At 34.5% G+C, this 16,355-nt stretch overlaps 5 protein-coding genes and 1 pseudogene across 6 annotated transcripts; 1 reads left to right on the forward strand and 5 right to left on the reverse strand.

Annotated features, from left to right (window-relative positions):
* Positions 1-780: 780 nt before the first annotated feature.
* LOC104751516 (NADH dehydrogenase [ubiquinone] 1 beta subcomplex subunit 2) lies at positions 781-2,420 on the forward strand. The gene is made up of 4 exons (XM_019237600.2): positions 781-1,042; positions 1,423-1,468; positions 1,583-1,639; positions 2,172-2,420. The coding sequence occupies exons 1-3, from the start codon at positions 939-941 to the stop codon at positions 1,637-1,639; spliced, it is 207 nt and encodes a 68-aa protein (XP_019093145.1). The 5' UTR covers positions 781-938; the 3' UTR covers positions 2,172-2,420.
* Positions 2,421-2,717: 297 nt separating this feature from the next.
* Positions 2,718-3,664, reverse strand: LOC104751517 (uncharacterized). Its single transcript, XM_010473469.3, has one exon. It carries the CDS (start codon positions 3,545-3,547, stop codon positions 2,867-2,869), a length of 681 nt encoding a protein of 226 aa, XP_010471771.2. The 5' UTR covers positions 3,548-3,664; the 3' UTR covers positions 2,718-2,866.
* Positions 3,665-5,912: 2,248 nt separating this feature from the next.
* On the reverse strand, positions 5,913-6,933 carry LOC104751518 (uncharacterized). The gene has a single exon (XM_010473470.3). It carries the CDS (start codon positions 6,877-6,879, stop codon positions 6,103-6,105), a length of 777 nt encoding a protein of 258 aa, XP_010471772.1. The 5' UTR covers positions 6,880-6,933; the 3' UTR covers positions 5,913-6,102.
* A 1,148-nt stretch (positions 6,934-8,081) lies between these two features.
* Positions 8,082-8,902, reverse strand: LOC104753874 (uncharacterized). The gene has a single exon (XM_010476060.3). It carries the CDS (start codon positions 8,736-8,738, stop codon positions 8,286-8,288), a length of 453 nt encoding a protein of 150 aa, XP_010474362.1. The 5' UTR covers positions 8,739-8,902; the 3' UTR covers positions 8,082-8,285.
* A 612-nt stretch (positions 8,903-9,514) lies between these two features.
* LOC109129535 (protein transport protein SEC23 A pseudogene) lies at positions 9,515-11,783 on the reverse strand (annotated as a pseudogene). Its single transcript, XR_015585044.1, has 3 exons — positions 11,308-11,783; positions 10,914-11,123; positions 9,515-9,613 (listed from the first exon to the last, which is right to left on the reverse strand). The product of XR_015585044.1 is annotated as a protein transport protein SEC23 A pseudogene (transcript).
* A 1,263-nt stretch (positions 11,784-13,046) lies between these two features.
* On the reverse strand, positions 13,047-14,481 carry LOC104751519 (uncharacterized). Its single transcript, XM_010473471.3, has one exon. It carries the CDS (start codon positions 14,172-14,174, stop codon positions 13,239-13,241), a length of 936 nt encoding a protein of 311 aa, XP_010471773.1. The 5' UTR covers positions 14,175-14,481; the 3' UTR covers positions 13,047-13,238.
* Between the last annotated feature and the right edge of the window lie 1,874 nt (positions 14,482-16,355).

Below are 16,355 nucleotides of genomic sequence, written 5' to 3' on the forward strand. Positions count from 1 at the left end.
ATGTTTATTACAGACAAGAAAGAGAAACCACAGAAAAAATAAATGAATGTTGTTTTTAAAGAGGTTTTTCAGAACCTTCACTAGCCATATTTAGTTGCTCTTTTTACATGTTAGTTATTTTTTTTATTTACTTTACAACTATAGCAAGGATTGCGTTTAATTGACAAAAATTTAAACAAATTTATTCATTACATGCAAATGTTTTATTGAAAGGTTTTCAATAAAATAAAATTAAAATACAAAAATTATAATATAATCAAACCAAAATTTTAATCACAAACTATTACAAATAACATAATAACAAAATAACATAATAACAAAATAAACTATTACAAATTTTCATCAAAAATAAAGTTCAGCTTGCGGTTTTCCGCGGGTTAGGACCTAGTGTGAGAATTATTATGTATCATCTTTCGATTTTTCCTGATGGTTAAGTAGAAAATATGGGACGAAATTATAGTATTGTATGTAGTTTAAGTGTTTATTTAAGCAAAGGAGATGTAATGTAAATATGTAATATAGATCATAATTAATCCAAATTTCTTAATTAGTAGCAATTGGGTTCGATTCAGTACTATAAGCACAGCAATTCGATGCATATAAAAACAGATTACACTAATCATTAAATCCATTTAATAGTAATTATCATAAATTCATAATCCAATATTACTCGAGTTTAAAGTTTTAAGCAACAAAATTTAACGTAGACAAAAAACAAAAAAAAAAAATTTGACCGAAAAAAAAAACCATTTAGAGAGTTGTAAAAATGGGCTTTTAATTGGGCTTAAGGCTTTTAGTTGAGGCCTTACCAAAAAGTCATCCGACTCCTCACATGGTTGAATCAAATCTCAGGTGTCAAAGCAGAGGGAGGAGAAAGAAAGCTTTTTCTGGTCTGAAATCGAAGTGCGAATCGGAGGGGAATCTAGGGTTTCGAGAAAATGGGAGGAGGACATGGCGGAGGTATTACTTACAAGGGAGTCACTGTACACACTCCCAAGACGTGGCACACCGTCACCGGAAAAGGCTTGTGCGCCGTTATGTGGTACATTTCTCTCTCCCCCCCCCCCCCCCCCACCTAACTCGCTCTTTGATTTATTTAGGACTAATCTCGACCGGAAGCTAGATCTATCCATGGGATTTCCGAGGAATCTGGTCTCTAGTGTACATCTGGTTTTTATTTCCGAGGAATCTGGTCTCTAGTATACATCTGATTTTTAGTTTCGGTTTATCAATCAAAAGTTGACAATGGATTTGTTAAATTAGTATCGGATTGATTTGAATTTTGATATTGTTTCCGGAAGGAATCAATTTCAATTTCAGTTCGGATGAGAATGATTGAAGAAGCAATCACCTCACCCTTGTAACGATTTGAATTTGATTATTTTTCCTATTTTACAATCAAGTTTTGATGTTTTTTTTCAGGTTCTGGATTCTGTACAGGGCAAAGCAAGATGGTCCTGTAGTTATGGTGAAGACTCTCTTTTCATTCTTATCTTTGCCTCACCCTTGTAAAGTTTCTAGGTCCTCCTCCTAATTCTTCCATGATGGCTAACTTGTGATTTTGCTTATTTGTAACTGATAGGGATGGAGACACCCATGGGATGGCCATGGTGATCACGGTCATGGGGATCACCACTAGGTAAATGCCTCTACTTGTTCAACTGTTTGATTGACTTATTTAAGATGAGCAAAAAAGAAAATCTTTTCGTATTAAGCGCTCATTATTGTTTGTACACAGTGCTACTAATAAGTAAGACATCCATTAGTGAAAGTTAACGTCATTGTGTTTATTAGAAATTTCTAAGTTGTTGTAACTTACTAACGAGATCTCTTGTTAGGCGCCCTGTAGTTGGTTTTGAAATAAGATGGTAGCTTTGATCTGGTTTTAGTTCATGCAAACGGTGAATGTTTTGAGCATCTTTAACTTCTCTAAAGGATGTTCGTGATTTTATACATACACTAGAATGAATCATTGACACTCTTGGCAGTTAGGTGAACGAAAATTCAGTGCCTTTATCTTGAATGGTTGTTATTAGTTTAGTATTACATGGTTTGAGTATTCTATTTACTGAGACATCGCTAATTTGTGCCTATCCGTGCGTTCACCTTTCACGTAACCTGATAAAAGCATTGCTCAATTTTACTGATGTGGTTTCGGGTTTTGCTTTTAGGTCTCACTGAACCTTTGAAGATCATGACGAAAAAAGAGAAGGAATCGTCTCTTGTTTTTAATTTTCAGCTTCATATGTCGAAATAAAGAGAACTGTGAAGAAGACGTGAATTGTTTGTGTACACAACTTTGGAAGACTTGCTGCTTATGTTTTTAAGTTACTACTTGTGTTGCACTTCCTGATGATGTTGTCATTTTGCTGTCTACATATTGATTTGAAATTTAATGAATTGCAAGGTTCGTGTTTTTAGATCCAAGCCTCCAATGATATGATTTGCAAAGAAACGCTAGGGATTACATTTGTGGTGTTAGATATACACTCATATACAAAGTAATACGTATGAAACTGAAACTTGTACTTTGGTATTTGAAGTCATATTTGAGAACAAAATTGCGATAAATCAAATTGAAATTGTCTACTCTATAATTCAACTTTTTATCTAATAATAAGTAACAGTTTCATTTAGAAACTCATCTTTTTTTCTAGTGAAGACAAAGTGTTAAAGCTTTAAGTCTTCAACCCTAAAATCTATAACCAAGTAGCCAGTTTAGTACGTAAACGGGTAAAAAATATAATGCGACTTCAAAAGAATATAATGTTGCAAACTTAAAATAGGCTTACACATCAATCCATCTAATGTTAACTAAGCATGTCCGCTTGAAGCAAAACCTAACCGGATATATATCATATATTATCTAGTTGGTGAGAATATTAAGAAGTGAAACTCTCGTCTGAATCAATCGCCGGAAAATAGACTCCAACTCTATCTCAAGCTCCTCTATTGCAATCTCCGCTGCCTCCAACCTTGTGGTCGCACTTTGCACCGCGGTCTCATCCCATACATCATCTAACAAATACGAAGACCGACTGGTAAATATTGAAGACAAAGACCCTTTGGTCGATCTCTTCTCTAGCCAAGGAATACAACCAAGCGAGAATAAAGACTCAACCATCGTCACAACGACTCTTCTCACTTCCTTCAAAACCTCAGATACAAACAGAAGGTTCTGTTCTATTGGCATGTCCACTCTTCCTCCGCTTTCTTTCATATTCTTCAGACAATTTAAGCATTTCAGTGTCTCCTTCTTGAGATTGTTCTTATACCGATTATAAGCAGCGATCTTCTCGTTGACATCAGATGATTCGTTGCCACGTAAAATCAGTTGTAGATCTTGCAAGTTGTGTTTCACGAGTGTCATCACATCTTTGGATATGTTACAGATGTCTAACATCCTCAATGAAGCTTCTGAAACTTGCTCCGTCCACTTCTCCTGTCCTTGTTGGGACATAGATTCTCTTGTTTTCGGACAGTGATCAAGGATATAGTTTACGCAGTCGTGTAGCTCTCTCAAACCCTCAAAGTTAATCTGAGCCATAGATCTTAATCTGCTGGAGATCCTTAGCTAAGAATGTAAAGAAGCGAATTGATCGAAAGGGTAGTTTTTGATCTAGTAGTGATTGGTTTTTTAGGGCTTTGTGAGAGTTTTTAAGCGAAGATTAGAGATATACTGAATGTGTGTAAGAGTGAGATTATATATAGAGGAGAAGAGGGATCTGAGAGGAAAGTACGATGAAGGATCCTAAGTTTGGGTTTTTGTACGGACGTGGGACATCTGGGGAACAGCTCACTTTGGAGGTATTATCAAAATAGTGGTTTAAATGATTTAAAACAGGTCACAAGGAACCTTCTTTGTACGTAAGAAGCACTCGTGGATTAGGGTACATTGTGGAATTGTTTAGATATATATTCTGTTTATAATATCTAATTTTAAAACATTTTAATTTTATTATTGGGTACTTGAAAGGTATGAGGTTTAGGTACCATGCATGCACGAGCGACGGTGCCAGGCTGTGTCGGTAAATTGCAACAGTTTGGAATAGAGGAGACGAAGATTAATTAAATGGAATGAGAAATGTTTAGATTGTGGAATTTGGATCAGACTTTAAATATTGAGTTACGTGTTTGTCTGAGATGTGTATGTATCAAGTTAAGTGGATCTATTTATTATCTACAAAGAGTTATACAAGTCTTACATTATAAAAAAGAATAATAAATCCGGAATTCATAAATCTTTGGCAATACATGCGGTTGTGTTAACCTGATCGGCTGATTCTCTGTAGTTTTTTTCGACCAAGCAAACTATTCACAGTTTCACTTTCACACTAGTTTAATACCAATGAACCTTTTTATAACGTGGATAATAAGAAAACACATATGTATTACGTGTATGTACATATTTCTAAATTCTCCATCAATTAAGGTATAACCACCTCGACGGCTCGATGCATGGATATATACATGCTGGATTAGATTTTGTGTTTAAGATCTTTATATCTCAGGTTATTTTCAACAGATTAATATCTCCTCACAGATTATATAATCAGATCCAGATCCCTCCAAACGCATTCATTTTTATTCTATTGTTAGTGGAGCAATCTTATTATTCGATTTCCCATTTGGCAGGAATAGCTACGAATTATTGCATTATATATTTTCAGTTGTCATCATCATGTAGAGACATTATTTCATTTTTAAAAAAGAATACATTACTGTGTAATAAAAAAATGACATTATTGCGTATTATAAAGAAGAAAAAAGCATTATTGCGTATTTTTTTAAATTAATTTCTTTATGATTTAGACTCTGGTTGGTAAGTGACTTTTAAAACTTTAAAAAATATTAAAGTTTTTACAGTCGTTTATTTACCAATCATACTTTATTGACTTTTTTTTTTTTTTTGTTTTCAAAGCAACTTTTTTTTTCCTTCGTTGATTTCTCAGATTTTTTAAAGTTTCAAAACCAGACTTTAAAACTAAAGAAGTAAAAAAATTATTTTGTTTTTTTCCCATTCTATTTAAAAGTTCTCTAGAAGTTTACATAGATCTTTTCACTATTTTATTTTTAGAAATTAATTATTCTCATTTTTTCTCTTTTGTTTAAGATCCATTTCAATATTTATTAATTTTATTTTTATTATCATCATTAATGATAGTGATAAATAGTTTATGAAAAAAATTGTTCATAATCACTATAATAATTGTTTTAAATTTCAAAACAAACTAAAACCTATTCTATGGGATTTTCCCTATGCTCAATTGGGACGAGGCATGGTGGAATGAACCTATTAAGGTAATATTTAAATAAAATATAACATTAATTTGTTAGTAAACTAATATTTTGAACTTAATTTTTTATTATTATCTAGGAAACACCATTTTTGAACTTACATTTAAAATTTTTATTTTATCATAAATAATATTTATTTTATCATTAAGTTTCTACATGAGTTCAATTCTAACATAATTTATATTTATTATTAATATATATATTTCAATGATAAAAGTAACAGCTTGAGCTTTAAATTTCTGTATTAAAATTTATTTTTGTCATTAAATTGATATATGAATTATATTTTTACATAATTATATTTATTATTAATATAATAATAAGAATAATAATAATAAATAACAGTTATAGCTTTAAAAGTTGTTGGTAAACAATCAGATTTAAAAAGTTAAAGTCTCTACAGCAAAAAATAACAGCAATTACCAATCGTGGCCTTAACTTCTTCTTTTTATTTTTAAGTCAGATGAATAGAATATAGTTAAAGCCTATTGAACCCAATTAATAAGCCCATTATCTCAAATTCACCCCTGCTCTGTTTTGATATATTTTCTGAAGAGAAAACCAAGTGATGTGCTCAGTCTTGTGAGTTGTGAGTTGTGACTACAACTTCTGAAGAGAAAACTAAATGATATATTTGCTCAGTCTTGTGATTGGTATAAACTTATGACACTGAAGTAATCTAAGTAAGGTTTAAATATGAATATATGATTTAAGAATGATGCACACAAATATTTAGAGTAAAATCTTAGCCTAAACTAAAAGGCTAAAGCCAATACTTCACATGAACAAAGTTACATCTAATCATCAAAGAGTAAGCATGTTAAGAAAAGAAACTCTAGTCTTCAACAGTTTCTTATACACACTCTCCAACTCTCTCTCTGTTTCTTCAATCCCACGCTCTGTTTCTCTCAACTTCTTCAGCTCCTCCGCATCAACTTCTTGATTCTTCCTATTAAATATCCTCGACACAAGCCCTTTCCTCGATCTCTGCTTATGATCGCTCTGATTCTTCGTCACAACTTCGATCAGCAAAGACACCAAAACATCGAAGCTCGTCTTTTCAACTCTTTTCATCACATTAATGACGTCTCCACAATCTCTTTTCTTCTTTTTCTTCATCTTATCCTCTGTTTTCTTCAGCTGTTTCACAATCGTTCTGCTCAAGGCTCTCCTCTTAAACACGTACGCGTCTATCTCACGCGACACGAAAGCTTCTTGATCTTCTACTGATTTGCTTCTGATCACTCTCCTCCTCAAGCTCGATTCGAGTTCCCTGACTTGTTCCTTTATCTGCATCAGAACGTCTCTGATCGTGCTACAAATATCAAGAACCTCGAGGAACCCGTCGGAAACGTCTTCAAATCCGGTGAAAGCTTTTTGTGTTTTCGTCGTTTGAAAACGGAGGAAAACTTCGACAACCTCGTACAGGTTCTTTAAGACTCCGAGTTTCTGACGAGCAGACTCTGGTCTTTTCTTTAGTATTAGAAGATGATCTTCGATGGCTCGAGACAGAGGACGAACGTCTTCAGACCAGCTTATTGAACGCACGTGGGCACTTGATGATGATGAAGTAGCAACCATGGCTGATTCACTCAATGGAGATATTAATGTATATAGTCAACGAACAAAAGGTTCAATTTCTCAATTAATACTCTCACCTTTATATATGTATGTGTCTTATATGTACATGCATATTGATTTGAGGTTGTGTGTATATGTATGCGTACACGTAGAGGCCAGTCTATAGACGAATATAGATACAGTCTGGAATTGGCTGTTGCAATTGAGTTTCTTCCGACAGTCAAACGACAAATCTACACTCCTCTTCTTGATGATTATCATTCTACTATTATTATTTTGTTCCTTTTTAGCATTGAATAATATTCAAATATCGTTGAAACAACTGATTAATCAGATTGGTGAACATGCTTCTTAGCAAATAATTTCATGCAAATTAATCATCATTCAAACTAAAATTCAAATGACCAAATGACGAACGTCTAGTGTTTGCATATATATAGTGTCATAAAGCCAATTAATCTGAAACTGAAACCATACAACCACCACGCACGGATGATATTATGTTGTACATTTGTTTCTTTTTTTCTTTGAGGTAAAATATGTGAAGTCTCTCCGACATATCTTTTTGTATTAGATTTATAAACAACATGATATATGAGCATTTTTTTTCTTGGGGATCAATGTTATAGGTAAACAAACAAAAACATATCTTGAGGGGGAAAAGAAAAAAACTAGAGATTGTTTAATTAATATCCAAATTTCAGTTGTTAGACTACTTGTATGTGCGGCAACCTTGGATATGGGCTGCGGAAATATGAAACCAACAAGAAACAAGAACTGTTGGCTGCGACGTCGTTCTCGTAATCCCAGCAACCTTTATTATATTGCATTCTTCGAGATTTCATATATCAAGAAATGTCCAAAGTACCATTTTTATATAATATGTACACGCATACATGTTATATTATAATTTTCCAATTGGGGGAAAGTTGGGAATGTGCACGAACGGAGAAGACTTATTAAACAAGACAGCCTAGATGTGCCTATAACGTTATCGCATACCAAAGCATTATTACATGTAGAATTCTATTGTTATTGAATTCATGTCTTCCTCAATATTAAGATTACTTTTCTTAAGGGTATATATATATATATATATAGTCTTGTAATAATTTGTTTTTTTTTGTTGTTTGCAAAACTAATTCGGAAGAGCGTAAAAACGATCAGGGTGTATAAATTGTTCTCCTATTTCTCTTGACCTATATAGGACAAATTATTTATACAAAAGGAAAAGGTTTTACAAGGAAAAGGAAATTTTACAAAAATTCCACTAAAAAAACAGAAAGGAAATTTTACAAAAAGGAAACTCTTGTACACAAGTCGACAACATAGATACAACTTATGAGTTAATATCCGAATAAACAGGCTCAGGTTAAACCTGAGAAAGAAGAAATCAATATGGAGACTTAATACGGAACTGTATATGGTAATGCAAAAATCTTGACTTGAGGCAAAAACTGAGCCCTAGGAAACAAGGAATCTCCCGATAGTGGTATCTGCAGCAACATCTTCATGATCATGTCTTGATCGTTCTTGATAGCTGCGTTATTATTGGTAACATTCTTTGGGAGATCAGTGTTGCCAAAAAGCCAGTCATCATCGTGAAACAACGTCTGGTACCCAGAGTCTTTGCTTGGCATACGCTTCTTTCTCTTCATCGATTCACAAGTCGTCGTAGCTTCCCTCATCCTCTTCTTAATGTTATGACTAGCATCAGACAAACAGGCATCTTGATCTTCTTCTTCTTCTGTCAAACAACTCTTTTCAAGTTCCTCAGACGATTCATCCGAAACTTGCTTGCTTGGCAAGTAGTCCTCTTTCCGTTGCACGATTCTCGAAGCCATTACTTGTCTTTCCATCTTCGATAAAAGTTGTGAATGAATCGAATCTAGGTTTCAGATATCACGCCTAAAACACCTCGATCTATGTGGGTTCCAACTCAAATTGTAATGAAAGCGAGAGAGAGAAGAGAACCCTAAAAGAAAATTTTCTCGTATCGGAGAGATAGTGAGAGAGATAGGAAAAAAACAAATTGTTGTTGAGCAAAATAATGGAGAGACGAGGGTTAAAAAGATCACATCTGCCGACTTACACAAACCTATTGGGCTAAAACAGGCCTCTTTCTACAATTAAATATTGGGCTAAAACGGGCCTATTTATAAATACGGCCACATTGCAAGGCCTTTCGTTAGGGGAAAGTCTCCAATGGCATGCGTGAAATCAGGAAAGTCTCCGAAAGTCTTCAAATCATGAGGGATATGTATGCTTTATGCAAGGCGTGAAATGAACTATTTACATTCAATCATACATATTCTTAAGGCGTGAAATGAACCATTGCTTGTAATCATACACTGGCTGATCAATATAAACTTATGAATTAGTAAAGGATTTCTTTCTATATACGCCCCATAAAGTTAAATATTCTAAATTCTAACCACACCATTAAACGTTACTGTAAATTTTGACTTTCTGAAAACACCACATATATTTGAGTTATCGATATACAACTTTCCCAAATAATCACATCAAATTCCAAACTTCACAATAAAATTTTGACTTCTTTATAAGATCCTCGACAAATTAAATTTCAGTATTTCACATCGTCTAACCACACAAAGTTTTTAAAAACTGTGTCTTAATTTGTTCTGCCATCAACTATTAACACTTTGAAAAAACCTAAACCAACGATAAATGCTCTTTCACCAACCAAAACTTTCCAGTCTATCTGACTAACCTGAAATAATTGGTAACCATAACCTATAACATGTCTAGCTTAAATTCTAGTTAACTGGTTTATTCGACGGTTATAGGTTCTGATTGTGAAGTTTTATGGAATTGTAAATGAAAACCCAATTAAAAAAGAAAGTTTTGTAATACATGATCTAAATGCGGTGTATTTTGTTTTTATAAACCGTTTTCTATTTGGCATGTCGGCACGTACTAAAATTAAATTTCCCAAGAGAATTAGATATAGCTGTATACAAGTAAAACATTCACTTGATATAACGGATGAAACCTAACATTTAAACTAGAACCAACTATATACATATTGACAAAAATAACCAACTATACATAATTGATGTATAACAAATAGTGACCAATAATTGGGTAAGATATTTGAAGTCCCTTAATTATTAGGAACATGTACACTTCATGTTCTAATAATTATCTCTTCTCTAAATAGTGCTATTTAACTTTTAATTGGGTCCTAAACTAATCAAACACTAATCATTCAATGAAGAAGACCAATATCCCTTTTCCATCTGTGTTATCTTCTTGGTTGGGAGTTGGGTTGAAGTCATGACCAAATCCGAGTTGGCAATTTTTTTGCCTCGTTGTAATATTATTATTCCAAACTTAGTAAAGCTTTCTATCAAATAACAATAATTCACGCAAGTTGCATTTCAAAGCAACCAACCCAATTATACAACCCAACCGGATTTAGTATCCTATGGCTTATGAGTGATTGATTAGTACGGTTAAATTGATTTCACAGGTCGAACCGGTCATGAGTGCCACCAATACGTACCGCCGCTAAAAGGGGAAAGATCCTAATTGTTAAATTTAATTAATAGCACTATACACTACGGTTTGTTTTCCAGCAAACCCCACGTTTTAATACGGTGTTAGTCAAATAATTAAGTCTTAATCCGAATCAGATCAAGATGATAATTGAAAAGCATCCCTAACAAACCATGTGGTGGCATTCTGAGTTATCACTAATTAAAACTTAAGGGAGATCAGTTAGACCACAAAATATTAGAACGAATCCATCAACGTGAAACCATACAAGTGATATGTCTTCTTAGAGCATAGGCATTGGTGTAGGACAATTTTTGGTTCTTCAAATTTAATAATATTATTTTGAAAAGTTCTTATTTTTAGTATGAACATTGGTGTCTATTTGTATTTGGTCCCCAAAATAAAATAATAATATTTTAAAAGTTTAAACATTAATTATTTAAAGTTAAAAAACAAAAACATACAATTAAGAAATTAATAACAGAAAACATAAAACATAAAAACATCAAAACAAAAACAAACATTTTATTCGCATATGACACACTCCATTGGCCTGAGCCAATTAAAATGGAGCTATAAGGATTTGAATACGCTCCACAGTTAAGACAGCGATGTGAATCACGTTGGATAATCTGAGGACCAGGACTAATCTCCCTCCCCGCAGAAACAATAGCTCCAAAACCCAAGCTAGCAACATTTGCTAGCTTCTTCTGCTTTAAAACCTACATGAAATGGACAGTGATGGTTACAGATAAATAAATTTTCACATAGCAGGAGGCATTCGAAAGGATGGATTAATAGAAAGGATCACACAGGCTGTTGAATAAGACACAAATAGCAAGTGAAACTGGGAGAGCTAACGCTGACACACACCAAATGTGAACTGAACAGATAAGAAAAAATTACCTTATTTGCAGAAAACAAAACATAAGGTGAGTCTGCAGCTATAGGCTCCTCCATTCTAACAGCATCTGGAAGATCACGCTGCGATCCAACTGATGACCCGTTTGAGTAAAAAGAAGGTGTAGATACAGGAAGAGAAGAAGCCGTAGCTGAAGAGTATGCCATAGGCTGAGGAGTAGTTGGAGAGGTACGGAAAGGCACAGCAGCTGGTTTAACCGGAGTATTAAAAACAGGAGGACCAGGAGGAGTACTCAAACGAGGAATGGGACTTCCGGTTATGATACCATTCGCAGGTGACAACATATTTGGGGATTTCATAGAAGGCGAAGACATCTGATCTGGTCTAAAACTTGGTTGAGGAAACCTAGGAGGTATAGGTGAAGCTACGACTGGAGAAGAATGAGGAACTGGGGTTCTATCTGGCTGTGGTGTGGTTTATTTGGCTCCAAAGGAGTGAGAGTTCCCGGGTAATTAACCAAGGATCTCTGCGGTAAGTTAGCCATTGGATTCCAAGTTTTCTATAAATCGAACAAAGCAAGATCCCACGATTTTACAAGCTCAACAGCCTTAAACTGTTTCCAGATCAAGAATCTGCAGAGAATTACAACAAACAAATCCTTATTCCTTAAAACTGAAGCTTGTAATTCAAATAACTCAAGCTCAAAAATTCCAAAAACACGAAGTTCAAACAAAATTCACAGGACAATTGCGAAGTTATACTTAACCAAAATATACACTAGCTCGTTTCGTTTCTATCATCGACAAAAATCAAAATCCACAGAAGTGTATACCAACTGAAATCTACACATGTAAAAGCCCAAAATAGACATTAAGAACTCAAAAAGGCAAAAATCACGAAATCGAGCAGAGAATTTAGGGCAAGGAAACAGAAATCTGAAGAAGAAGGATGAACAATTACAATACCTTCTTAATCTGAGAGATGATTCGAGAAATCAGGAAGAAGAAGCTGCGGCAGATTCGTAGACGAAATTTTGACTCGCATTAAATTGTAGCTTACGATCTCCTCTCTCTCACCAGTACTCCTCTCCTCTCTCAATTTTTCCAATCACAAACAACCATGTGGCCAAGTCGACGGACGAAAAACGTCCCCTTTGAAGATACGTTTTTTCGTTAATGGACCATTTTTCATTTATTTTTAAAACAAAAATCATGGGGGACGGACCAAAAGGACGCCGATGCACATGGTCTTATGCCCTATAATTAATTTTTCTCTCGATTATTTCCGGCAAATATATGTGTCAACTGAATTTGTTCACGCTCGCTGTTTCTGTTCTTATGTTTAATGTTTTGTTGTCTGCCAAATAAATGATAATGCATGGCCATGGCATGGGGGATGGCTTGTGAAAATAAGTGGACCTTGGTTTCTTAACGCGTAACCATTATTTCTTTTCTGTGAAATAACTATTCTTTATAAATATATAATAAACCTAAATTGTAACAATCATCAGATATCTCGTTTGAAGCAACTAAATCTAAGATTAAAAATTGGTATGCACATTTCTGAACTATAACATAAAAACAACATAAAGGCAGTAAAATTTGGTAACACGGTAATGAATAACGATTCGTTTATGATTTGGGTTGGTTATTTTTGAGGTTTTTTAAAGAAAATGATAGTATTTACGGTGGAAAAATATTATTACAAAACAAAAACGTCTCTGTTTGTTTGCTCTATCTATTAGTCTCGCTGATGTGTGAAGCAGTCGCTATTAAAAGTTCAATTTTAAAAGGGAGATTATATATCACTCTCATCTCATTCTCGATTTATAATTACAAGGAAATGTAAAGTATCTTTTATTTATTTGTTTTTTTTCTATTTTCTTTCATGTATTTAACTCGGACAAATAATAAAAATAATGTGACAAAAACGTAAAATAGACAAGGAAAAAATAAAGAATGAGATGAGTGATAATTTAGTTAATATGTGTTAGGGCATTAAGCAATGAGACACGAGTGCTAATTAAACCCCTAAACACTTTCTCACTTTCGCATTCGATTTCACGGATCGAATTCTCCAACTCCATCATCTTCTTCATCAAACTCTTTACTTCCTCGTTCTTCTTCTTGTTTAGACCAACCAAACTGTTCTCCTCGACTTGCTTCAGCTCCTCGATGCCTTCGTCTAGTTTCTCTTTTTTCTCGGACCGTTTCAAGAACCCAATAAACGGCGTCGTTTTTGTGGAACGTAGAGAGAAGTAAACGCCGTTAAAAAGAGCAACGGAAACCAAAACGGTGACCTCGATGACGTCGCTTATAACTGACGCTAGCTCTGCGTCACTGTACGTCCCGTTCACGCTGTCCACGTGGCAGTACTGCTGGTGTTTCGTCTTCGGCTCGCGGATCGACGACGTCAGCTTCGCGATATCTCGCGCGAGAGACCGGCGAGATTGTAGGTACGATGCGATTTTCTCGTCGTCTTTTTTACGGAGAGCGACTTGAGCGGCGGACTGGTGCTCACGGAGGCAGAGGATCGACGTGCGGAAGATCCCGTAAGCGTCCACGAACCGGAGAAGGTCTTCTAGAAGATTCTCGAAGAAGACGGGACGGTTACGTAGAGATTCTTGGGATTGTGGGAGCTGGAGTATATCGGCGAGCGTTTCTTGAACGTCCTTGAGGAGGCTGAGACCGTCGGTGATCCAGGAGGTGGTGCGACGGTTAGATTCGCCGGAGAAGGAGAACCAGGATTTGAGCTGGGAGATCTCGTGGTTGACGTGGGAGATTAAGGGATGAGATCGACAGGGTAGACTGATGGATCTTGTGTGGTGAGAGACACGTGGCTTTGGAGTTGGAGATGAACGGCCGCAAGGTTTGTTAGGGAATGAGAGTGATCGCCGGAAAACTCCAACCATTCTCTGAGGACAGAGATAGATAGAGAAGAGAAGAGAGATGGTTTGAGTTTTGAAATGATGAAAGAGGAATAAGAAGGAGCGTTTATATATATACACCGGTGATGAGGTGAGAGTGGAGTTTCGGGCTATTGAAGTATGAGATGATGTGCACGTGGGAATGGGATGAGTTCGCTAGCTTTTTGAGAATAATTGCTTTGTTATCTCCCCAACTATATATTTATTTAGTTTCAGATATATACACTTGTAACCTATTCTAAGTTCTTCAATTTTTACACGATTGTATACAGCTATTTACTAGACGTTTTGATTATTACTTGGACGTTTGAACAACTTTTAACATGTTATATATAAAGTAGAGAGCCAAACTCAATGGTAGGTCGTTGCCGAACAAGAAAAGAAACTCAAAGTTAATAAGTACATATAGATTCTAATAAGGTTAAAGGAGCTAAGATCGTTTGTAATAGTTATCTACTTACTATTCTAGTATATTATTTGAGATAATATAATGTGATGATGGATATATTAATCAGATTTAACGAGTTAAGAGACATAACAAATGTTCCATTTCAAGCGGAGAGGGGACACACGTGGGTTGGCCACCCTAGCTAGAACTAGTACTCCAATCCAAAACTGCTCTCTCCGATCCTTTCTAAAAAAATAGAGTAATTCACACTCGGTAGTATCGTATTATTTATGACATAAGTTATAACTATTAAATAAACATACTTGAGTCTTCCATAAACTTATTTGGTAGGGGTCTAGACGCGTTAACACAGATTTGTTTTCACATGGGTATGAACGATCATCAAAATGAATTGATTAATTAATATGAAGATTATAGAGAGGTCTAAGATCTAATCAAAAATATTTTCTACATTCGGCGGCGAATTGGTTCGTCCAAATCAACTTATATATTCTGCAGTTACTTTATCAGCGGCTGAAAATGATTACATATATTGGGGATATGTATCCACGACAGTCACTATTGAAGGTAATAAATATAAAGCAAACAAAGCTCGAAAAGTTTTGTACGTCCAATTCCATTTTCATATAAAACGTTTTTCGATCGTATTCTTAATTACAATATGTACTATTAAGGACTATCGAATAATATACTATTTCATTGCTTTTTTGGTGCTGTTAAAGTACTATATCGTATTCTTACAATGTACATATATATATATATATATATGATAGTCTATATATGAATTTCCGGTCATTTATATTAGTAAACTGTTACACTTAAGATTAAGTGTCTAGTAATTAACAAAGCACGAGGGGTGAGCTGGTACGTGTCAGAGAAGGGCAACCTCCAACTATGCATCAAAGGATCAAAATCACGGTTTTCTTGTTTACGACACTTCACTTTTGTCCTACCACGATCACGAAAAAAGAGAGATGTAATTGTATAATCTAAACTATCCCTTAAATCTATATTTTACTTACACTAAGCATTATATAATTAGATAGTGCAAGCGTGTGGACTTTATAAAACGAGTGATTCGGCGTAGATCCACAAACATCATCAAGAGGACCTTACTTAACGCCAATAGATAATTTTAGGCATGTGACTTGATATCAGCTGGATTTAATTACGCAACTAACTTGAAATGAAATGTGAGGAGCCACAGACTCTGTGATCGGACTTTAGAGATAATTATCGATTCAAGTGTTTTAGATCCACATGATCATGTTTCCAGTTATATATATTGATTATATTTTTCTCTTTTTGTGTGGTGAATTTGAGATTGATGGTCATGATGAATAATAATGATATGTCATTAATTATTTGGAGAAGATACCAATTAATATACTTGACTAACTGGATGTTGAGAGCTTGCCCGATAATTTAAGTTTGATATAAAACATTTACGACGAGCCATCGTTTTCAACTGAAGTTCTATTCATTCGGTTTAGATAGCATGATTACTGTGCATAATTGCATGTATTGAACGCATTAGTTTTTGTCTTCATAAAAACTTCGTTTTCATTGTCGTTTTAACGTTATTTTTCACACATATAGATAATAGACTAATAGTATAGATAAAACTGAAAAAAATTATATCAAAAAGAATTATATTGAAAAATATTAAACGGAGGTGGTATGAAATAAGCTAACTGAAACCAAAACATAATACATGCTTGATGAAAATAGCAGACGGCTAATGTATATATATTCGT

The sequence above is a fragment of the Camelina sativa genome, chromosome 16 (genome assembly GCF_030686135.1).
Source record: "Camelina sativa cultivar CO46 ecotype springtype chromosome 16, ASM3068613v1".
In the NCBI taxonomy this organism is placed as follows: Eukaryota; Viridiplantae; Streptophyta; class Magnoliopsida; order Brassicales; family Brassicaceae; genus Camelina; species Camelina sativa.

Excerpts from the sequence above, each read along its gene's own strand:
- LOC104751516 (XM_019237600.2), top strand. The coding sequence starts at position 939 with ATGGGAGGAGGACATGGCGGAGGTATTACTTACAAGGGAGTCACTGTA. Across the intron at positions 1,043-1,422 it reads GGCTTGTGCGCCGTTATGTG|GTTCTGGATTCTGTACAGGG; the intron begins GTACATTTCTCT and ends GTTTTTTTTCAG. Across the intron at positions 1,469-1,582 it reads AAGATGGTCCTGTAGTTATG|GGATGGAGACACCCATGGGA; the intron begins GTGAAGACTCTC and ends TGTAACTGATAG.
- LOC104751517 (XM_010473469.3), bottom strand. The coding sequence starts at position 3,547 with ATGGCTCAGATTAACTTTGAGGGTTTGAGAGAGCTACACGACTGCGTA.
- LOC104751518 (XM_010473470.3), bottom strand. The coding sequence starts at position 6,879 with ATGGTTGCTACTTCATCATCATCAAGTGCCCACGTGCGTTCAATAAGC.
- LOC104753874 (XM_010476060.3), bottom strand. The coding sequence starts at position 8,738 with ATGGAAAGACAAGTAATGGCTTCGAGAATCGTGCAACGGAAAGAGGAC.
- LOC104751519 (XM_010473471.3), bottom strand. The coding sequence starts at position 14,174 with ATGGTTGGAGTTTTCCGGCGATCACTCTCATTCCCTAACAAACCTTGC.